Source organism: Protomyctophum bolini, assembly GCF_963924005.1.
Source record: "Protomyctophum bolini genome assembly, chromosome: 12".
Lineage (NCBI taxonomy): Eukaryota > Metazoa > Chordata > Actinopteri > Myctophiformes > Myctophidae > Protomyctophum > Protomyctophum bolini.
Genome location: NC_137873.1, coordinates 38,474,692 through 38,499,012, shown reverse-complemented (window position 1 = coordinate 38,499,012; position 24,321 = coordinate 38,474,692). Strand labels below are relative to the sequence as shown.

General features: G+C 43.6%; 2 protein-coding genes across 2 annotated transcripts; one reads left to right on the top strand and one right to left on the bottom strand.

The window, feature by feature from the left end:
• Positions 1–1,699: 1,699 nt before the first annotated feature.
• LOC308325986 (ras-related protein Rab-3A) lies at positions 1,700–18,910 on the top strand. Its single transcript, XM_080778785.1, has 5 exons — positions 1,700–1,777; positions 6,458–6,682; positions 11,244–11,362; positions 12,301–12,425; positions 14,504–18,910. Exons 2-5 carry the CDS (start codon positions 6,458–6,460, stop codon positions 14,692–14,694), a joined length of 660 nt encoding a protein of 219 aa, XP_080634911.1. The 5' UTR covers positions 1,700–1,777; the 3' UTR covers positions 14,695–18,910.
• A 152-nt stretch (positions 18,911–19,062) lies between these two features.
• On the bottom strand, positions 19,063–21,469 carry jund (JunD proto-oncogene, AP-1 transcription factor subunit). The gene has a single exon (XM_080778784.1). The coding sequence runs from the start codon at positions 21,032–21,034 to the stop codon at positions 20,015–20,017; it is 1,020 nt and encodes a 339-aa protein (XP_080634910.1). The 5' UTR covers positions 21,035–21,469; the 3' UTR covers positions 19,063–20,014.
• Positions 21,470–24,321: the final 2,852 nt, after the last annotated feature.

Below are 24,321 nucleotides of genomic sequence, written 5' to 3'. Positions count from 1 at the left end.
GAGTACTGCCTGCCTGCCTGTCCAATTGTCCATGAGTAGCTGTCTGTCTGCCTGTCTGAGTAGCTGTCTGCCTGCCTGCCTAATTTCCGCAATTTCCATTTCCTCAATTTCCATTTCTGCAATTTCCGCAATTTCCATTTCCACCATTTCCGCAATTTCCGCAATTACCATTTCCGCAATTTCCATTTCCGCATTTCGTCAATTTCCGCAATTTCCATTTCCACCATTTCCGCAATTTCCGCAATTACAATTTCCGCAATTTCCATTTCCGCAATTTCCATTTCCAACTATTAATGGCAGCTGGGTTTCATCATTCAAATAAAATTGAATTCTGTCCGTTTAGCTATAAAATTATGTCAGGGAATAGGGATACACAGTATATGTCTTTCATTTGCATTGCATCTCCCCCCCCCCCCCCAAGCTTTTATTTTCGTTCGAGTAATAGTACAACTCTAATAGTAGGCCTATTACTTTTTCATTGGTGGGCCAGTCATAATGGTCCCGCGGGCCTGATGTGGCCCGCGGGCCTGAGGTTGAGTATCACTGATATAGGCTACTAATAATAAATAAATAAAAAAAGATTCAATGGATTTATTTATTTATCAGGAAGACAAAAATAATCCCCGGGAGCTCTGGAAGCCACTAAACAACCAACTAGGCTGCAGTCAGAAACTAAAAACCACGTTTACAAAGGGTGTGATCAAATCACACCCTCATCACTGACAAGCTTGATGTAGCTACTTAAACATGTTCTTTACAAACATTGCAACAACGCTGGTTAACACACTGCCCTCCCAGCCTTCTACAAAAACCTAGGTGTTTGTAAAGATTTTAAACTGACAATGGTAACAACTGTGGAGGTACTTCAAAAACTGAGTGCCCTTCAACCCCACAAGGCCATGACAATATTCCCTCCAAATTTCTCTCAGCCATCTATAGCTCCAATCATCACCCACACAAGATTCCAAACTGGCCAAAGTAACCCCCCTGCACAAGAAAAATAGTCTATGTCTATGAACAGGTTGAAAAGTATCTTGCCTAAAAAAAGAAGAAGTTTGAATTCCAATCAGGCTTCAGAACATCCCACTCCACACATGCCTCCTCTATTTGAGCGACCACATCAAACACGAGGTGGATTCTGGCAAATACTGCAGCACCTCCAAAAGGCTTTTGACATTGTGAACCACTCCATACTTGTTAACAAGCTAAAAGCAAATGGTTCTTCGACTATGCATGCACCTCTTGGTACCACAGCACCTCAAATGCCCTTAAAACAAGGCTCCAGACTTCCCAAAACAAACTTGGCCTCACTCCCCGAACCCACCTCACCCCTGCCCACTTTGATAGGCTGGAATGGCTTAGGGTTGATGAATACAGCAATGCGTCTGGTCCACAAGATTCGATACAACACCAAGATCTGTACCTGTCTAAATACTTCCTTGATGTCAACGAAGTCCACACCCACAACACCAGCGTTCAACAAACCATGTGCAACCCAGATTCGACACAAACAAGGGACTAAATTCCTTTATATAGAATATAAAATAATATATTTTATTTGATAAAATACCAATATAAAATAAAAAAAGGACAAAAGTTGCGGGAAATAATCGGACTTGGCAACCCTGGGTTTAAAGCTCCACTTGGTACCCGCCCAGTGGGGAGCCCGTGGGTCACGTGACGCCCCCCGACCTACTGCAGGTGCAGCAGTGGGCTGGGAGCCAGCAGCACGGACCAAGCCGAGGAGGGAGGATATATACAACACACACATTTCACGGTAAGCCTTATTGCTTCTTGGGCCGATTTCTCCTAGCTGTCCCGTGCGTTATTGGGATCCAAAAACAGTAGCAGCTAGAAGGCGTTATTTGGGACAAACTGTCATTTATCACGCCATAATGAAATATTGTCATTTTGTGCGGTAAAAACGAGGAAGAGTAGTAACCTTCATTTGACATGGATGCTGGCTGGCTGGCTGGCGGCTGCCGACCTGTCCATTAAAGTGTGATGCTATGCTAGTCATGATGGTGTAGATGTTAGCCTGACTGTCAAACGGTGCTATATTTATATATATATTTTTTAAATCAATCCTATATTGTCTAGCAATCGCATGCCATGGGGGAGGGAATCGGGGTGCCCAACACACAGCCAAAGGCGTGGGGGGTCTGGCCAGCTAACGGTATAGCTATAGCGGTTTGTGACAGACCCGTATAGGCTACGACGTGCTTTAGATGCGGTTGATTTTTTTGACAAGTGTTTATTTTGTCATCAGAAACAGCTCGAATGCTGAAATAGACGGGCAATATTTTGTCCGAGGAATCGAGGATGTATTGGACACGACAATGCCTCACATGTCACATCATCTACTGTGCAGGCCTATAATAAATACCTGATAAACATGTAACCGACCATGAACCATATGTGCATTCATAATGAATTGGTTCTCCATGAGGTGTCTCTCTAGTCTCGTCTGGATGGGATATAGAGGCAGTTGAGCCGATGCTTAACTGGCTGGTTAAGCCTTGGTGCTTCCGCCCTCTTATCTTATTGCTCCGTGGGGAGACAGTCAGCCAGGGAGTGCAGTCCTTTCTTTCCTTATCCCCGTAAGTTAGACGTTATTATAGGCACCCATATCTACCTGTCCTGGCGAAGATGACTCAATTCATCCCCGTAAAAAGTAAACCATAGGTACAGGGTTGCTTCAGTTCAGAGGGGCATTATTTATGATCTCAAATAATTATACTAGTCCTTTCCCTGTCTGTCTGGCGATTAAGAACAGAATAGCCTTTGACTGCACTTTGCCACAGACGGTTAATTAACTCGTCTGTGCAGTTGGACTGACTGCCTGGCATTAACTTAATTAGGCCTACTGTACGTAAAGTGAATGCCTATACGCATGTTTCAATCATGTACAACATGTTTCATATACAAATTCATAATTGATTATGAGAATAAGATGACAACACCTTCCCTTAGTTCTGACTATAAGTGCATTTTCTGATTCATTTGAAATACTGGGTTGGTATTAACTTAACTTAAGTTACTTAAGCCATGATGACTCAACTCCACCACACCTGGCACATCTATTCTTTACACATAATTCAGATTTGATTATTCGTTTTCTCTTCTCATGTGTGCATTTTTTCCCCGTTTAACCTCTTTATACATGATTTCCTTTTTTTTTTTTTAAATATAGAAGTGTATATTTGTATGCCTCTAAATATTCTGATGGATTGAAAATGGCCTGTTGTAAACAAGTATAGGCTAATGCTTTATCAGTGTGTCGTCCACAGTAACAGTCTTTGTATTGCGTTGTGCTTTCATGTGAAATGTACCCATTCTGCAAACTGTTAATAAATACTTCAATCCTCAATCAATCAATCATACAGAGACTTGGGGCCGATTCATACTCCTATTTTAGAGCCGAATAAAAGTCGGTTCGGCTCTGTAGAGCCTACAATGTGACGTCATTTGAGGTTCGGGGGGGCGGGTACCGTGCTAAAGTCGGCTCTTCTGTGCTACTGAAAATTTCTGAAGAGCCGAAATCATTTCGGCACTACAGCGCCGGAACAGTGGTAAAATAGGAGTATGAATCGGCCCTTACTATATGTGCACACTCACTACAAAGGTTTGCCGAATAGTTTGAAATGGATGGCTAGATAAAGTGCCCCTCGGGACACAGGTCTCCTCTCCACCAGGGCAGGTCAGGTTGTGACCTCCTGGTGGCGCTATAATAGGCCAATGTGAAAAGGGTGCCATGTCTTCTTACGCCTTGGATGGCAATTGGTAAATTGCACGCTGCGTTTAAGATTTGAGGCTTTTGGTCAAAACGGGCCAATCCTGCCAACTTTGAAAGCCAATATTTATTGGCCAATCAGGATGTAATATGAAATATCGGACATGACTATAGAGATGCTGTCTAACAATTTGCGGGATCTTTGGACAAAATATGGAGGAGTAATATATATATATATATATATATATATATATATTTTACAAAAGTCGGCCTCCTGGTGGCGCTATAACATGCCTAGCTGGAATTTGGGGCAGAGGTTCGTTGGCATCCAGGGAGTGTGTGTGCAAAGCTTGGCATCGACCAGGTTAACGGTGCCGGAGATTAGCTGTACACAGACGGACGGACACACGCATGGACGGACACACACTGACACACAGAGTGCAAAACATACTCTCTCCCCATGCCTTCGGCCTAGTGGAGACAATTAGTGGATGGCATCAGAGGTTTGAGCCTGTGGGAGAAAGGAACCAGGCAGATGCATATGCTGTCTAATTGTATAACAGTGTAATACAATACAATAATACTTCTTAACTAGATAAAGTGCCCCTTGGGGCACAGGTAGGGCAGGTCAGGTCAGGAAAAACAAAACGAATAGTGTTGTCTCCTGCCTTTAATTTCTTCTTTCTAATGATTTGATCGGCCCAAAATATTGTGTTCATTGTCATGATTTGTCACGATCCGAGTTGGCTTTGTCCGCGGCGTAACCGTCTTTAAAATAAATACTATAAGAAAATCCTATGGGAGAAATGCATTGCATTTCATTTCCTGGGCCACTCGTCGTTCTGAAAGGGGGAGGGACTGCGACGCTCTATAGAGATACTTGGGATACTACGGGATTTTTGGACAGAATCTGGAGGAGTAATATCAAATGTGTTTTTCAAAAGGTGGCTCTCTTGGTGGCGCTATAATGGGCCGTTCTGGGAAATTTGGTGTAGAGGTTCATCTTTGGCATCCAGGGAGTGTGTGTGCAAAATTTGGCATTGACCGGGTTAACGGCGCCGGACATTAGCTGTACACGGACAGACACACAGACGGAGTGCAAAACATACTCTCCCCCCCATGCCTTCTGCCTGGTGGAGTCAACAAATGATTTTCAAGTTCATGCCATGGGTTTGAATAATGTGAATTCTGTTCCTTTAATAGTTGGAGGTCTGGTAAATGTGGTTATGTCGGTCTATTTTAGGAGATCTCACCAGGACCTTTTGATTTGTCCCATTTCTTTGAATTATAAGCCACGCAGGGACCGAAAGGGAAGTGGATTTTGATCATATCTCAGTAAGGATACGCTAATGCAGAGCGTCATTTGATCACAAACTAGACTATTGTTATTATTGTATCAACAAACAGGATGCATTAAGACCCGATCAAGATCACAAGAACCTGCACTGTTTGCCCTATACTTTATTTATGCACAGACCCAGAAAAGACTCGGACAGACAATGATATTAATGTTCCGAATGTAAGACGACTCTGATTAGAGGACGACCCCCCCCCATTATTCAAGACTCATTTGTGGAAAAATAGTCTAGTCCCCGATTAATAAATACCACCACCATAATAATAATGTTTAGGATATTGGGTAAAAAAACTTAGTCTTCTATTCAGGCCAATAGGGGTACTATAAGATTCTGCGTGGGAAATTGTGCCTATACTGTAACCATGTATAGGCTTGCTGTGGTGTAATGGATCCATGGTTGGATGTGCTAGACTAGAGGACCATGGGCGTGATTTTTGCCTCTGCTAGCGGTGCGGGGGGGGGGGGGGGGGGGGGGGGGGGGGGGGGGGGAGATATAATAAGAAATATATTTTGCGTGCACCGCCCCTCGCGGGGTACCCCCAAAAATGGGCTATGACCATGGCAGCCATAGACTATCTACAGTGCTGTACTAGCCCTAGTGGTTTTGGGCTCTGTTGGATTTGACTCCAAGCTTGTTTCCGTTCTCCTCTGAGCTGCAGATTCCAGTCGTTTATATAATTTGATGTTTCTTATGATCAGCTGTTTTTTTTACTTTGTTACTGTTTTAGGTTACTGTAGTGATACCTGATTACTTGAAATGGGTTGTCCCCCTTTTTCCCCTGGCTGTGACTGCGGCTAACCAAGGTTAACTAAATAAGGTTAGAAAGCCGTACGGTGGACTCCATGTTGCTCCCTGGAAGGAAAGAAACATGTGCAATGGGCTAGATGCAGCCAACACTTCCGTGTTCAGCTTCCCTGCGCATGCTTCTTTCCTTCCAGGGAGCAACATGGAGTCCACCGTATGGTCTTCACTTCCTAACCTTATTTAACCCATTCAGACCTGAGATCAGATTCATACGAGGTTTCCACTGGACAACACACTGGTCTGATTAACCCATTCTGACCTGAGATCAGATTCTAAAAATGTCAGTCGTTCTTCGATTTTTCAAAAATAGCAGACCTACAAGCTCGTAGCGCGCCACTCGGTGGCGCGCTATGAGCTTGTAGATCTGCTATTTTTCAATAGCTAAAGCATAACATGATGCTAATACCAAAATGGGTTCCCGGTCAGAATGGGTTAATTAACCTTGCAGCTAACCTGAAGCTGTGTTACAACTTGTACAAAATATAACCTGTACTCCATCATGACCTGTATCTACATTTGTATCTCTGCTTCCCCCCCCCCACCCCCCCCCGACCCCAAAAAGATGGCGTCAGCAAATGCCACATACGGCCAGAAGGAGTCCTCGGACCAGAACTTTGATTACATGTTCAAGATCCTGATCATCGGGAACAGCAGCGTGGGAAAGACGTCCTTCCTGTTCCGCTACGCCGACGACTCGTTCACGCCGGCCTTCGTCAGCACGGTGGGGATCGACTTCAAGGTCAAGACCATCTACAGGAACGACAAGAGGATAAAGCTGCAGATCTGGGTGAGGAGCCCAACATGCATAGATTTTAAGGTTGTTGCCACTAGTGAATTGCTTCTTAGCCAAACCCGTATGATGTTCTGACAGAGTTTGGGACCAAACCACATTGTAAGTATTGTGTGCTTTGTACTTCCATCCAAACTTAAAGGATAAAAGCATTATGTTTGGGTCCAAGTGAGAAAGAAACCATTTGATTTTCACTGACACAACAGAAAGAAGATTTGGGGGAAATTATCAAAAGCGTATGCGACGCCAGACTGTGGTACACAGACTACTCTTCTATCCCCCCCCAACCTAAATGCAACATGCAATGCCTCCCTGACTTTATCATGATCATTCCCTCGTGGCCATATGGATGTCCAGTCCCTCAGCACATTCCTCCGCATTACCATGTAAAACTCTGAAAGCACAATAGACTAGACTTTTTGCAAAGATGTGTTGATTCACAGCGAGTGAGTGGGACCAGTAAGGAGGTCCCATTGCGGTCTTAAGCACAGTAGGCACCCCCCCCCCCCAAAGAAAAAGACATAATGGACCGTCCATGGACACTGGACAGTGCCCTGGATTGTCTGGTGCCACTGCCTGCCTGTTTCCAACACTAGTATGTAAGCAGATTTTGTTATTCTGCTACAGCTATAGTTGGAGATGTTCTCTCAATGGATCCAGATATTGGGGGGTTCTCGTTCTTTTTTTAGACCATGACTAATGTGGCAAGTATGAGGGCCATTCTTCTCTTCTCTTCTCTTCTCTTCTCTTCTCTTCTCTTCTCTTCTCTTCTCTTCTCTTCTCTTCTCTTCTCTTCTCTTCTCTTCTCTTCTCTGTAACACAAGCTCTCTTACTTACACTGAGTCATCATGTTAAACTTTTATTTAGGTCCAAGCCAGCTGCGCTCATTAGGTTTATCAGATTACCGTTTGTGTTCTGTACAACACTCTGTATTTGATCTGTTTTGTATTATGCTGCAACTTCCAATGCACAAGACGCTTTGAAAAGGTGCATGTCTCAGGAAGGCTTTGTTTCATTAGAGCTCTGTACAGTTACCACCCCCCCCCCCCTCTCTCTCTCTCTCTCTCTCTCTGACAGGCACAGAACTTGATTTATTGTTTACTTGAGATGCCGTTCAGTGAATTTTCCGTGAATGTCTCAAACCGCAGAACCATACAAACGTCCATCTCCTGTACTAAAGCTGTTTGCCAAACTAAGAAGCAAACCATTATTGAAACCGTACTTTTAAATCCATTTTACATTTGTTACAGAATGTTTCACAGTTTCTGGGTTAGAGAGAGAGACGAATAAAAGAGAACGGATTAACCCATTCTGACCTGAGATCAGATTCATACGAGGTTTCCACTGGACACACACTGGTCTGATTAACCCATTCTGACCTGAGATCAGATTCTAAAAATGTCAGTCGTTCTTCAAATTATTCAAAAATAGCAGACCTACAAGCTCGTATCGCGCCACTCGGTGGCGCGATATGAGCTTGTATATCTGCTATTTTTCAATAGCTAAAGCATAACATGATGCCAACACCAAAATGGGTGCCAGGTCAGAATGGATTAAAGCCTAATACAAAATGCATGCATACAGTAACGTAGAAGTCTCAGTCACAACGTAAATTAGCTAAGTGCAGGGCAGGCCAGCACATCTGAATTTTATGATGCTCGAGTTTTCTTTTTTTTTCTCCCATTCCTTGATGTTCATGCCGCTACGTGGCCTTCACATCTAGTAGTAGCGCCGATCAGAGAAACTACGTCACACAAACGGTTGACGGATCCGCAAAGCCGATGGATTGTGTTGGCTAATCGAATCCGGATGTTACATTTATGACGGCCACCGTCCACCCGGCCGGCCTCAAAGCAATTTGAATATACCGTAGGTTTGGGACCATATACATATTAACCCATTCTGAACGGGAACCCGTTTTGGTGTTAGCATTACGTTATGCTTTAGCTATTGAAAAATAGCAGATCTACAAGCTCATAGCGCGCCACCGAGTGGCGCGCTACGAGCTTGTAGGTCTGCTTTTTTTTTTTTTATCGAAGAACGACTGACATTTTTTTTAATCTGATCTCAGGTCAGAATGGGTTAATCAGACCAGTTGTGTGTCCAGTGGAAAACCTCGTATGAATCTGATCTCAGGTCAGAATGGGTTAAAAGAAATAGATGCCTCATTGGTCGCTGCAGTTCGTTGGAGCGATGTGTGTTACACCAGGGGAGGAAGTATGCCGGAAGTGTGGAAGGCACGTTACGGTACGTCACGCTGCCACTCGAGTGATTACTGGCCAATCACAGCGCATCTTTTCCGGGTACTTTATCAGACCCGAACATGCGCTCTACTGTGATGCGCGCTCATGCTTCACGTGGGGCTTCGCAACGGAATCTCGGGAATGTTTTGCCCTCCCTTGAGCACATATACGCTCCAGAGCCCTCCCTTGAGCACATATACGCTCCAGAACCCTCCCTTGAGCGCATATACGCTCCAGAGCCCTCCCTTGAGCGCACATACGCTCCAGAGCCCTCCCTTGAGCGCATACACGCTCCAGAGCCGGAAAGGGCGTCTACGTTTATATGTCTATGTTTGGGACCGACCCAACCTACCAGTCGACAACCTACCTCAAACCTTAACCAAACCATAACACCGAGCACGGAGGTGCACATGTGCGCCAACCTTAATCCGTTCATCAACCTTAACCCATTCTGACCTGAGATCAGATTCATACGAGGTTTCCACTGGACACACACTGGTCTGATTAACCCATTCTGACCCGAGATCAGATTCTAAAAATGTCAGTCGTTCTTCGATTTTTCAAAAATAGCAGACCTACAAGCTCAACAATTTCATACTGCTGTAATTTGAGAATTTCTCTTTTAACATGTTAAGTAGTGAGTAGTGAGTAAGAGACGGTGTAGAAAGTGGAAACGGCCTAATTCCCCTATGTAGGCCTACTGTATGTACCCATCAGTTACCACTGAAGTGACCAGGCCATAATCTAATCAATAGAGGGTATGCACATGCATAAAGTGAATGGCAGATCGAGTGGCAAAGTGAGTTTAACTTTGTTTAATGTCGTTTAATGCAATGAGAAAGGACTTTTCTGTTTGGATGTATGGGCTGTCCGCTGTCAAGGCCAGAAAGTAGTTTTTTGACACTCTAACTTTCGGGTATGATGATGATGTCATGAGCATACCATCTATAACTAAAAAAAAAAGTGAAAGGATAAAAAAGGTTTTTGATTTGGGAGCACAAGTTTCACTTAGGAGGCTACCCAAAACATTTTCTGTGCACGAATCCTGGAAGAGAGCAGACTGTCTTGCCTTGCATGGTTGCCTCCACTGTCTCTGGGTAGTGGGTATGTGAATGTAACGCACAACATTTAATTGCACAGAAAATTGCATCATGTGCGCTGATCTCAGAAAAAATGCTGGATGGGATAGAAATATTTATCTCAGAAACCCAATCTTCCTTTCTATCCTCAATAACAACCATCCTGCCACCTTCATATCTGCAAATACGGCATTGGTCACCTTTTTTAAATCATGAGTCAACATTACTGGATGCCACCTACGGTGGCGATCTGTTGATTATAGCTTCTCTGCTTAGCACAAGTTCACTTTGTCTGCTCTCTGTCCGGAATCTGATACCATTGACTAACACATGGACGAAAGGCCTAATTCTGTCCCACTGGGTGTCTGTTTCCTAATGATAAACGCTGTGCCACGCCACGGGAACTTGTGGATTTTTGGTGTGTAGAATCCTGGCATCCTGTAACATTGTTAAAGAATGACAATAGCCTTGCGTCAATTCATTGTCACCGTTTTCATTTAGGTTCACGGGAGGACAGTTGATTGCATCAAGGATAATCTTGTGTGTCTCACAACATCAAAGAAGAAATGCATCCAACCATACATACGATACACATTTTAACCAGTGTTTTGTCGACTAAAACTAAGACGAAAATGTTCGTAGTCGAAAAAAATTTTCACTGACAAAAACTAAATGGAAACTAAATGAAAACTAAGCCATGATGACTAAATATATTGACATTTTCGTCAACAAATAAAAACTAGACTAAAATGTTAGGGAGGGACTAGTGGACAAGAGATCCAGTATAAGTCATTTTCCACTTGGTTGCATGCTGAAAATAGAAGATCTACAAGCTCTTGTGAGCTTGTAGATCTGCAGATTTGTGTAAAAACGGTCATTACGACGCAATCAAGGCCCGCCAAAATACATTTTAGTCTACTAAATCACCCGTAGATTTAGTCGACTAAAACTAGACTAACACTAAAGACATTCCTCGGCCGTGGCTCAATGGTCCAGGCACCGTGGCTGGTAATCCAGTCTGGCAGTGTGCCGCGGGTTTGACTCCCGATCCCGACGGCCTTTACTGCCCTTATCTCTCTCTCCCCATTTCCTGTCAGTCTACTGTCTGTCCCTGTCTGACTATGACTGAAACAAAAAAACAACACTGATTTTAACAGCCCTGACATGTGGTTTTGTGTGTGTGTGTGTGTGTGTGTGTGTGTGTGTGTGTGTGTGTGTGTGTGTGTGTGTGTGTAGGACACTGCTGGCCAGGAGCGCTACAGAACCATTACCACAGCGTACTACAGGGGAGCGATGGGCTTCATGCTCATGTATGACATCACCAACGAGGAGTCCTTCAATGCCGTACAGGACTGGTAAGGAATCCGTGGTCCCCCAAACCTTTGTCATGCCAAGGACCCCCCAAAAGAGACGGCTCTAACAGGGATTTTCAACCATTTTCATTTCGACGACCCCCCCCCCCCCCAATTAGTCTACGGACGGACCCCCATTTTATGGCATTTCTATCTCTGGGACAATCAATTTATCCACCCATTTGTACACTCTCTGAGTTACAGACCCATAATGGTCCATTTGGTTCCAAACTATCATTTAGCTGGGGACCCCCCTGGGACTCCCTCAAGGACCCCGTGGGGGTCCCCGGACCCCACTTTGGGAACCAGTGTGGTAAGGAATTAGTGGGCAACTGTCCATTCTTTTCTTAGCGATTATTGCTATTGATGACTTTGAAGTAAGCTCACAATTTATATTCTGAGTAGATCAGCCAACGTATACAGGGTTAAAGTCGTTAAACTGATTTATTTTTATGTTATATTAACAATTTTAACTTAAACTAAAGTCAAGGACTCCTGGGGGTCCCTAGACTCCACTATAATGTGGGATAAATTGGGAGAATGACCCCAGGCAAATGAAGATTTAAATACTGTAGCTTGGTTGCTTGTTGCTGTTAAATGTACACTATTTAGTATAAATAAAATATCAAACACACACAACAACATACATTTACAAAGCTATGTTACATAGTCCAATAGATAGAAGAGACGAGAATAGAAGTGTGCAGTCTTTTCTATAAATGGACCAATATACTTCCAGTCACTTTTTTTGGCCTCCATGTAGCCAGTGAGTCATTCAGTTTAATTATTAAGAAGGGGGGAAAAAAACCGACTCCTGCAGCAAAGAAATGAAATAAATAACACTCGTCTGAAGTCTCCGTGGCCCTGCCTGTCTGGAGGACATTAATTATGAGCCAGTGCATTTTCAAAGTGCTGTGTGTGTGTGTTTGTTTGGCTGGCAGGTCGACCCAAATCAAGACGTATTCGTGGGACAACGCCCAGGTCCTCCTGGTGGGGAACAAATGTGACATGGAGGACGAGAGAGTGGTGGCCGCCGAGAGGGGCCGACAGCTCTCTGAACAGCTGGGTAAGTCAACGTGGTGGAAAGAAAAGCACCCAATTATTTGACTTAGAAACCCATTTTAGACCTGAGCTCGAGTCTACAAAATAATGTCTTCTAAATCCTGACGGTTTTCTGAAAAACCTCATGTTCTCAAACGTTCTCATGTCAAGGAACCCCAGAATTATCTGTATTTGGCCGCCGACCCCCATCTGAAAATATGTAGTTCCAGGGACGCCCCAGAAGCAAAGATTTGCGTTAAAAACGTTTGCTGAAAGAATATTCAAAGATGTGTGCCACATTTTCACGGTTTTTCAAAAATAGCAGACCTACAAGCTCGTAGTGCGGCACTCTGAGTGCCGCGCTATGAGCTTGTATCTGCTATTTTTCAATAGCAAAAAAGTTTAACATAATGCTTAAAACACCAAAAGGGGTTCCGGGCTTCCGTCGCAATCGGTGTATGAATGTGTGTGTGAATGTAATGCACAATCTATGTAAAGCGCCTTGGATAAAGGCGCTATATAAATGCAACATTTACCATATTACTGTTAAGGTGAAAGTCCAGAATTCAACATTTTCTTGAGTAAAAGTACAAAAGTATTGGCATAGAAATGTACTAAACACCTATGATGCTAAAAACGTGTATACACGTCTTCTCTAATCAAACCGACATGTGCCTTGGACGTGTAATATACACATATTTTGGTCCTTTTTAACCCATTCTGGGCGGGAACCCCTGTTGGTGTTTTTGAAGCATTATGTTACGCAAGTACAATATTTGTCTAGAAGTAAAATAATTGGGAATTGTAAATACTCAGTCAACATTTTACTTAAGTACAGTACTTAAGCAAATGTTACTTAGTTACTTATCACCACTGGGTAGGTAAACAAAAAAACTTGCCTGACACCGTTTACCAGGCTTACTTATCTGTGAAAAGAAAAGCCTGGTCACAACGTAAGGCAGAGAAGCTATCCGCGGATGTATCCTCCGGAACATCCGTCAGATGTATTTCCCCCGGATGTGATATTTCCCCCGGCCAATCACAACACTTGTTTCATTCGCGGAGAACGTAAACTGATTTGTAAAGCATCAACGTAATTTCCTTACAAATTTCCTTGTAAAATCCTGCAACTTCCGCCCAAACAAATGGTAGCCTCTACAGCGTAGGTCTTGCCCAGGGTGCGTTTACAATGTGCTGCAATTAGGGATTGGAATTAGCAATTAATGAATTAACCTTATCGATCTAATAACAGGTTTGTTGATAAGGAGCGTTTTTTAAATTTTTATCTGAGAATCTTAATTTCAGTGTAACATAAAAATCTACATTTTGCTGATGTACAGAAAGAATACAAAGGGCACATTATATTCCTTAATCAAATATTTATTTGACCATTTGAGATACAGGGTCAGGCAATGGCATCTTTGTCTGAGCAATATAGCATATAAATGAATGAAAAGTGCACTGTCTTGTCTGTCACGTCGCATGCGAAAGCAGAGACGTTTCTGTGGCTACCGAGGCGGGGGGGGGGTCCTCGGCCACACGTGCGCGCTCGCAGACAGCATTACATTCACACGTGCGCGCTCGCAGAAAGCATTACATTCACAGAGAACTATACCCAGGATGGAACCGCAGGATTTTGGTTAAGTTGAATTGAATAATTTCTTAACAGCGATTAATCTATTAACAATTAACTATTAACATAAACTGTGAATACTCTAGCACTCTAGCATACTCTAGCACTTTTTAAATATTATACCTTCTCTTATTGCAATTTGCACTTCTCTTGTGATACTCTTGTGACTTGTACTTTGCTGCTACTGTGTATTGTCTGTCTGTTTTAAAAAGCGTTGATGTATGTACTAATGCACTTTTGCCCAAGACAAATTTCCCCTCGTGGGACAATAATGTATATCTCATCTCATCTCAACATGCCTAGCTGCAAATTGCGACACAAAGAGCTTGTGTAGAGATCTGAGGTTTTCACCACAATACACCGGCATTCGAGTATAGATTGCCATGTAATCAAAACTTGCCGTCCAAATTAAAAGACTTTTAACACACACACACATTTACGAACATGTCTGCAAATTTTCCTCTCTCCAGGTTTCGAGTACTTCGAGTGCAGTGCCAAGGACAACATCAACGTGAAGCAGACCTTTGAGCGGCTGGTGGACATCATCTGCGAGAGGATGTCGGACAGTCTGGACAACGCTGACCCCGCCGTCACGGGCTCCAAACAGGGCCCACAGCTCAACGAGACGCCCCAGAGGTCTCACCAGGACTGTGCTTGCTAAAGAACACACACACACACACACACACACACACACACACACAGAGACACACACACACACACACACACACACACAGACAGAGAAAGAGGCTCTCTACCCCTCGCACTACGTCACATGCACTGTCGGAGTGAGCTGTCAATCCCCCTGAGATTTTTAGCCTGACGTAAGCTTTTTTTCTTTGTCTTTTATTGTTGTTCTTTGGTTCAAGACAAATATAATTGCAGAGTGGTTAAAGAACTGTGTACAGTACAACCCTGGCCTGAACTCGCCGTCTCCATCAGGCATTACACAGGGCTTACACACACCAGCCATACATACATGTATCTTAAATTATTTGTATAACAACGTTGTACAAGGCCGGGGTCAGGGCATACTAATAATTAATGTAATTTCTTATTCATGTATGGTGTTTTTACTCCCAAGTAAAGTCCAAGTCGGTGACTTCATTGACTCCCCCCCCCCCCCCCCCCCCCCCCCCCTCCAAGAACCAGCGCCTCAAGTGAAAAGGCCACCAAATTAAAAATTTGCGTCATCTTAGTCCCTTCGGAAATACAGGTCGTTAACGGATAGTCACAGTTGGTCGAATTGGGCCGGGTGTGGTTTTGAAACGTGTTAAAATCACCACTACATACATCCCAGTCACACATGTGAGTTTCTGCAGACGCCCCGTGGTCCATGTCCGATGTCGAAACAGGGTCGCTTTGCCAGATTGTCTTTACGTTTTGTCTGTAAGGATTTTAAGTAATGGGGGAAGAAAATGGACCAAAAGAAATCTTGCATATCAGTTAGATTATTTATTTTTGTTGGACTTGTAGACTTTCTGTTGTTTTGGACACGGCATACAGTAGAACATTGCACTCGCTTCCAGCTTTTCTTTCTTTCTTTCTTTTTTTTTTTTCTTTTTTTTTTTTACTTAACATTTAATAATCATTTTGGTTTGGGGGATTTTCAAAGTAAACCTTGGACTAGAGGAAAATAAATGATGGAAAACAGGCTTCTTTTATGAAGAAAAGATGATGTATAAATAATAATATATATATATAACAAAAAAAAATAGATTTATTGTGAAGAAATAATATATAAAATATGACTGTCATGGATGCATTCCTGTGCTTTGTCAGAAGTGCATGTTGGTGATGTTTTTTTCGTCGTCTGCTTTTTGTTTCGTTTTCCCCGGTTGGTTGATTGGTTGATTGGATGATGGTGTGTTTGCTGTGAGCCTACTGAAGGCCTATTCATAGTCTGGATTTTCGGTGATGAGGTGACCACCGGAGCTGAAATAACATTGAGCGGTGGTGAGTAAAAACAGAGAGATGGGCTGGAGTGGTGGCGGTGGTTTGCTCTTCACCGCGGCTCGTGACGTCATGTTGTAGTTCGGTGGTCACCTCACCACCGTAAATCCAGACTATGTATGAGCCTTTAGATGTGACCCCGACCCTGCTCTTCCCTACAGTTGTTTTACTTGCGCAACCAGAGCGCACAAGTATTGTGGCCGTGCTGGTACGAATGCACGTGTATTCTTGGTATACTGTAGGTATTGATGGTGACGTAATTAAGATATGTATCGATGCCGGGTTATAACTGGCTTTTGATGGTGACGTAATAAAGATGGGTTTCAGATTACATACATGCATACAGACAGACATCACCTTTAATTCACCCGACACTTGAAACATATCCTAATTACGTCACCATCGACAGCCAGTTATAACCCAACGTTGAAACATATCTTAACTACGTCACCATCAGTATAGTACTTTCAACTTGCATACATACACGTATGTTACCCGTTACCCAACCAATATTGAAACGTATCGTAATAACGTCACCATTCACCATTGACAGCCAGTTATAACCTGACTTTAGTATTTAATTTCAATGTTTTACAGGGAGGCTGAGACTTGAAAGTTCGTAGCGGTCGGCAGTACTTGCGCGCTCTTCTTGCACAGCCTGCTTGTGTGCAAAGCGCAAGTATAGGCACTGGACAGAGTGCAGTTCTAGTTAGTTATTGTAAAGCCAGTGGTTCTCAACCTGTGGCTCCTGGGGGTCCCCCACATGATTTTGGTGCAGGGTCCCAGTGAAGTGACAAAAGTATGAAATGCCTCAAAAAAAAGAGAAAGAAAAGGAAAAAAAATGACTGTTACTGCATCAAAAGTAATCGACAAACTTTACTATACAAACTGCTCAAACATTGTCACAAATTACATAAGAGGACAAACTTTTGAAAATATGTATCTGTGGAACCGAGTCGAACTAATTTAATGCTTCAACTCCTACAATAACAAGTGCTTGTCAAGTTGTCAGGGTGGAGGGTGGGGGAGGATTAAAATCTGGTTATTTTGGGGGGGTCACGACCTGAAAAGGTTGAGAACCATGCAGTGTTAGTAAGCCGCTCGACACCCAGGAGCAAACGTTAAAGTCCCAAACCGTCCCTTAATGTGTCCCAAGTACTCATTCACTGTTGCTCACCGTGTACTGTGCACTGCAAAGGATAATATGCAGACACTTTAGAGAAGTTCTGTGTATGCACTGTCTGTGGTACACTAACAAAACTGCATTTTTTTCCTATTGACTTCCAGATAGCCTCCCATGTTATCAGTAGCGAGATACAGGTTTTCTTTTCATTTTGTGAGGAAACTTTTAGGGTTTTTTTTCTAAGCATGGTAAATGTCATATGGTGTGATTAATTATTTCTCTCTCTCCCTTTCTGGTTCTACAAGGGAATAGTGTTGTGTGTGTGTGTGTGTGTGTGTGTGTGTGTGTGTGTGTATACGATGCAGAACATTTGAACTTGCATACATTCCCAGACTGCATGGGAATGCTTGCACCTAAATTATTTCAGAATTCTATTTATATACAAGTATTTATGACTTTATTTATTTTACTTTTGAGATGGTGCTCCGGTAATGTTCAAAACACATTTTCAACACTATATGCCATGCTAGAGCAAAGGGCAGAGTTTCCCCAATTCATGTTTGTGTCATGTCGCTGAACAATAAAAACCTAGCGATACTTACTAAATTACAACGGTAAAGCATTCCAATACATTTCCCCCTTTTTTGGACAGTATGGGCTCCATTTTCGTCACCCCTTATGCCTAAACTTCTTTGCCTTTTTTTTTTTTTACTATTTTGCAAAACATTATTGAATACCGGTAGTTAAAATGGCCAGTCTACAAGCTCACAACGTGTCAATGTAGATTGGCTAGTTGAACTATTCAAAAATGTTTTTAAAAATAGTAAAAAGGCAAAGAAGTTTAGGAATAAGGGGTTTAGCGGTGACAAAGTTGGAGCCCTAAATGTACTTCTGTACATACTGTATTCTTCTGTACTTTTAAACAAGCTGCATAACCTATACTCTCAAGAAATGAAGACTTGGTAAAACTGTATATATTCTGTGTTCCTCAACACAGAATATAGCAGCCTTTGCACTGTGTAATGCCTGCCTATCAGCAGCGAGTAACCCTGCCTAAAGGCTTTCTCTGTTTTAAAAATACTGTTTGAATAAAGGGCCTTGGCCGGCCCGTTTGGCTTATCATTCCTCCCAAAGCGCTTTCCAGATAAACCATATGTACACTTTAGAAGAACGCTTGCTTCAGAGTCGACGCGACACACTCGACACATTTTTAGAGTTGGGGCCAACTTAAAACAAATGGTCTGGTTTAGAAGTGAAGCCTGGAGAAGCTAAAGCAATGGTTGCACTGCTATGTTCTACTACACTTTCCAGTAGATAAAAAAAAAAAAAAAGGGAAAATGTTTTGGAAGTAACCAAGGTCTGAAAACGTCCCGGAGGATAATGCTTGTTTTCGCTGCATCAGTCATTCATGTTGTTATTGCATATTGCTACAGTTGTAAACTTCCTCTATTCTATCCTATACCCTACCCCCCCCCCCCACCTCTCTCTCACTGTAAATACCCCCCCTCCCCCCATTGGGTTTTAGTCGTGTTGTAATTCTGTAATGCCAGCCAGGTTTGCTAAGGATTGAGGAATCAATAAATGAGTTGTAAAAGATGGCTTCTTTGTCCCGTTGTCGGAAAAAAAAAAAGACATGTATTAATGAGCTGATGAAATATTCTGCTGTTGGCTTAGTAAAATGACAGCCCAGAGGATTTCCTAGTTCTGCCCACCAGAGGGCATAATATTGCAGTATATATATATATATATTTTTTTTTTACTATTTTCCACCCATACAGCCTTGTTTGACCATGTATGGTTTGGTTCTCCTGAAGTACTCCAGTTACTACAATCATGCAGAGAATAGTCCTTGAGTTTCCTGATAACATGAATCAAGTAGCCTATGGCATTTTGTTTTGTTGTTTACAGTAAAAGTTGGCCTTCCGCGAGGTTCGAGATAAACACAACAGCCAGCTGTAATAATGCATTGAATTTAATAAATGTTTTTTGGGGGAGGTAAAAGTCCATTACACATGGCTATATGGGGGCTTCTCAACATGTATACACAGATATACATTCATGAAGAGATCGCACTGGAAAAAAAGAAACATTAATAGCTACACAACAATAGTCAATAATCATTGAAAATACAATACTGTACAGAGCTACACGACATGCACTGTTCAAATTTGCAAAAGGAAGGGCAGCTTACAAGTAGGACTTAGGACAGTATAATGTGAAAATAAGACATGTACGTTTCGGTAAATAAAATATACATTTGTCATTGGTAAGTGCTTGTAAACAAGTAAGGCATTATATTACACGGGTTGGGTGACAGCACTCTGTTGACACCCTGGTGTTAAGTTGCACTGTTGAGATTGTCCTTTTTTTTCTTTTCTTTTTTTACATGCAGGCATAAGGCTATTGTATTCCACTGGATAGCTGAGTTGCAAAATTAGCCTTGTTTGCTGCATAACAATGCTTTTGTAGCCCAACTTTTCATTAAACAATGGGCTATAGCCTATAGATCTGCTGTCACTTTGACCTGTGATGCCCCAGTACATTCAGGCTATCATCATGGCCTTATCCTTTTTTTACATAATTAATGCAAATAGGTGTTTTTCAGTCAGTCATGGCTTTTTATACCTGGACGTTGCATTGACAAAGGCCCTACACTGATCCTCTGATATATTCAGAGACAATGGACTGTCTCTATATGCCTTTTTTTTACACGAGAAAAAGGTATATCTGTCTCAACTGATCACAGGCATTTAGATCCTCACAGAATGAGAACCCCACCTTATAGCTTTACAAACTGTTAAAGAGAGATCCATACAGAATACAAAGTGGTGGATATCAGGCTTAAACATGCCTCTCATTCATTGCCCCCCTCTCTCTCTCTCTCTCTCTCTATCTCTCTCTCTCTCTCTTAATATGCCTGGACTTGGTTCGGGAGGAGCTGACAGCCATTGCTGACATGGTTCATCACCTTCTGCTTCAGCTGGGCCACTTGCTCCCGGAGCACGCTGGCCGTGGACGCCAGCTCCGTGTTCTGCGTCTTCAGGCCCTTCACCTTGTCCTCCAGGCGAGAGATCCGCTCCAGTTTCCTCTTGCGGCACTTGGACGCCGCTATTCGGTTGCGCAGCTTTTTCCTCTCCGCCTTGATGCGCTCCTGGTTGTCCATGTCTATGGGCGACAGCGGCGGGCTGTCGCTGCCGAAGCCGATCTGCATGTCGGGCACCGTCTGCGGCTCGTCCTTCAGCCCCGCGTGGTGGTGAGACTGCTGCTGGAGTCGTGACAGCACCGCCGCAGCGGCCGCCTGCTGCTGCGCGTTGAGCAAGTGAGATGGCGGCGGCGGGAACGGAATGGTGTCCGTGGAGTAGTTCACCGTGGTGCCCAGGGGGCTGGCCGCGGCGCCGTAGCCGTTCAGAGTCGTGTACACGGGGAGGTCGGACGCCTGGAGCCCGCCGCCGCCGCCGCCGTTGTTGTTGTTGTTGGAGGAGACCGACGAGTTGTTGACATTGTTGGATCCTCCGCCGATGAGATCCAGCCTGTCGCCGGCCGTCGAGACGCACGACGCCGCCTCGCTCAGCTGGTTCTGCTTGTGCAGGTCCTCCAGCGCCTTGACGAAGCCCTCGGCGAACTCCTGCTCGTCGCTGGCGGACTTCGGGTAGAGGAACTGCGACGTCGGCGTGGTGGTCACCATGCCGTTGGACTGGATGATCAGGCGCTCGAGGTCCGGCGAGGCCAGCTTCAGGAGTCCCAAGTCCGGGGAGGTCAGGATGCCATGGTGGTGGTGGTGGTGGTGGTCCGTGGCGTTGTTGTTGTTGTTCGACTTGTCCAGGTTCAGATTGATTTCCTTCTTCATCATGCTGCTCTGGGAATGGGAATAGATGCCGTAGATCCTGTTGTCGTCGAGCGCGGTGCCTGGGTAGAGGGTTGTTTCCATTCTATCCCCCTCGCATGAGGGAATGTTGAGCGTTACGCATGAACAACGAGAAGTCAACAGGAAAATCCAAGCAGGGAAAGAAAAAGATATAAACCAGCCCGCGATCCGATCCTTTATTTCTTCACGTGACCCCAACGTCTTCCCTTTATTTTCACTTTTGTTTCGGCGTTCTAATTCTATCGACTGACTTCACGAGTCTATATTCTCAGATTGCCGATCGGGATTTGTCTTTCCTGCGCACACACACACACACACACACCCCGACAAGCGCTCGCCTTTCCCCCCGATGGCACGACTGCTATGCACACACACACACACACACACACACACACCCAACCCTCCGCTCGCTTTCTATCCCTAAAAATTCCATTATGTCACTTCAGAGCGCTGAGATTGGCCCAAAATGACGTTTGTTTCCGGTTTCGTTTAAATAGGGGGCAGAGCCCGGTCCCTGTTGCCATGGAGACTCTAGGTAAACTACAAACAGTGCAGTGCATTGTGGTTTGATGTCATAGCATAAAAAAGACCCAGGGTCGCTAAAAGAGAGCAGAGATCTGGGCGGGGAAGGTTTATAAAGTAAAGGAGGCGAAGGCTAAAAGGAGGGAAGAAGAATAGAAGAACACAGGCCTACAGCATTATTTCTTCATCTTAACAGACACGGCCCGGCCTTTTAAGAGGAACTTTTTGACAAAGTTCTCACGCCATCTTGAAAGTGATCAGAATGAATATTTAGAGGCACACAGATGAGTTAACTTGAATAGATATAGAATATAATAGTAACGTGACAGCTTCATAAGGGAATAACTCTCTGTAATCAAAAGTATAGGCTATTAAATATGTAATAACAATACTACATCTGGACAATAAACCCAGACTAGAAATTATCAAGAGCCTATAGAATAGAATAATTTGTTGATAATGTGGGGATTTGTTATAAGTGTTTAAAAAAAAAGCTTAGGCATAACCTATCCCCACTATAATCTATTTAATGTACCATTTATCTTATCAGTGGGCATGGAAACAAACATGACATCTCTTGATACACTTCAGCTTGTCAAGGCACATTCTGAGCCGTGTTCAGCCATCCCTGGTATGCACAAAACCACTGAATGAAAACAGTCAGCCTTCATATAAAGGAGTCAAGGAGAAGTGAAAAGTGAACTGCATGGGTCAGTAAAAGGTCTGCGCTGGAAGTGTATTGTCGGAGAAGAGTTCACGTCTGTATGAAACGGGGAAGGAAGTGTTGAGAGGGGCACTGAGGAAACCATGTTTTGTTTCTGTAAATTTACAGTCTATCGTTTTCTTTTTTTTTTGTTTTTTTTGTTTGTTTTTACTTTGATGTTGAGCTCTCTACCAGCTGCAGACAGAGAACAGGATAGCCTACAACACAATACAATATCTGACTGCAGGAAGGTCACTTTATTATTATTATACCTTCACCGTTGTATCGTTGCTGTCAGGTGTAAAGCTTGTAAGTCCCAGACCGTTTATATTTATTCATATATCTTTTTTTAACCCATTCTGACCGGGCACCTATTTTGGTGTTGGCATCATGTTATGCTTTACCTATTGAAAAATAGCAGATCTACAAGCTCGTATCGCGCCACCGAGTGGCGCGATACGAGCTTGTAGGTCTGCTATTTTTGAAAAATCGAAGAGCGACTGACATTTTTAGAATCTGATCTCAGGTCAGAATGGGTTCATCAGACCCAGTGTGTGTTCAGTGGAAACCTCGTATGAATCTGATCTCAGGTCAGAATGGGTTAAACCATTTAGGCCTGGCATCTATATCAGTGCATGGTGCTCAATATTTCATGTCAAGGACACCAAAAATGATATGTAATTGGCCGCAACATCCCCATCTGATATGTAGTTCCAGGAACCCCTCAGAAGCAAAGATTTTTCAAAAATAGCAGACCTACAAGTTCATAACATAATGCTTTAAAACATAAAAATGGGTTTAATATAATAGTGAAAATAGCCGTGTAAAGGCATAAAACGTTGAAATATGGAGATACAAGGCTTCATGCCCGACAGCAAAGATATATGAAATATTTATGGGAAATAATCACTCCAGCCTAATGCTGTTTCTATAGACAATTCACAGCAGGTTGACAGACAGCTGAAATAATAACCAATAACGACTATAGCCTATAGTATATGTCAGGGCCAAATCCACAAGCACTGAACATTTACACAGTACTTTTGGTTTGCGAAATCATCTCCGATTTTGAGATGAAAGTTACACTTTGGGGCTATAATATAGAGACAGACCATGGCTTTATTACAGCGCGTGCATGCTCGGTTTGCCCGAGGTGGAAACTAAGCATGCAGTTAGTTTATTCCACCCCTGGGGATCGCGCGACGACGTCAGCACCAACCCGCCTGCATCAGCACCACAGAGCGAGCGCGCACAGCACAGGGCATCGTTACGTTTCCATGGCAACACTGACATAGGGAGTGACGCAGGACAGCGACGGAGGCAGGTGAATGGAAAGGGGGTGGTGGTGGTGGTGGGGGGAGGAGGAGGAGGCTGTTGTCAAGGAGGACTGCAGTGCAGGTTGTGTGGGTGGTCAGCGAGCGAGAAGCCCGTGTAGGTGCGTGGTGCGCGTGACGTTTTTCAGTCAGTCGGTTTGTTACAATCTGTGCTGCTTTTTGACGCGAAGCACAAACACAAATATATAGGACAAAAAAAAGGACACTTTCGTTGAAGATATATCAGCTCCTGCATTCTTCGCAGGAAGAAGGGGGATTTTTTTAAATCTCCATACTTTTATTAATGTAGTCAATTTGATCCTTCCTCTCAGTGCAGCACTTTTTATGTACTGTATATACACAGAGTAACAATCCTCAGTGTTCATTTCAACTCTGAGAGTATAGCCCATACAAATGTAATTACGTGGACCTGCATTAAGGGTCCATTTGCTTACATATGTACGCTGCAGCGTTAAAATAACACTGAAGATTTTATACTGTAGCCAATTTTCGAGCCTCCCTCGCATGCCGAGTGCACTGTGTCCAAAGAGTGTGAGTCATTTCACAACAGGGGTGTGGACTTCAGAATGCTCTGAACTGAAAACACACCATGTTATTCCAAGATATCAGATCGGGCCATGCCTCTCTGAATACATAAAGGCACTGGTTCCCAGAGTGGGGTCCGGGGACCCCCAGGGGTCCTTGAGGCAGTTCCAGAAGGGTCCCCATGGCTAAATGATAGTTTGGAACCAAATGGGCCCTTATGGGTCTGTAACTCGGAGAGTGTACAAATGGAACCAAATGGACCCTTA

What these genes read in the sequence shown, in the direction of transcription:
- jund (XM_080778784.1), bottom strand. Translation starts at nt 21,034, where the DNA reads ATGGAAACAACCCTCTACCCAGGCACCGCGCTCGACGACAACAGGATC.
- LOC308325986 (XM_080778785.1), top strand. Translation starts at nt 6,458, where the DNA reads ATGGCGTCAGCAAATGCCACATACGGCCAGAAGGAGTCCTCGGACCAG. An exon ending in TTCAATGCCGTACAGGACTG is followed by an intron (nt 11,363 to 12,300) that starts GTAAGGAATCCG and finishes TTTGGCTGGCAG; the next exon opens with GTCGACCCAAATCAAGACGT. An exon ending in ACAGCTCTCTGAACAGCTGG is followed by an intron (nt 12,426 to 14,503) that starts GTAAGTCAACGT and finishes TCCTCTCTCCAG; the next exon opens with GTTTCGAGTACTTCGAGTGC.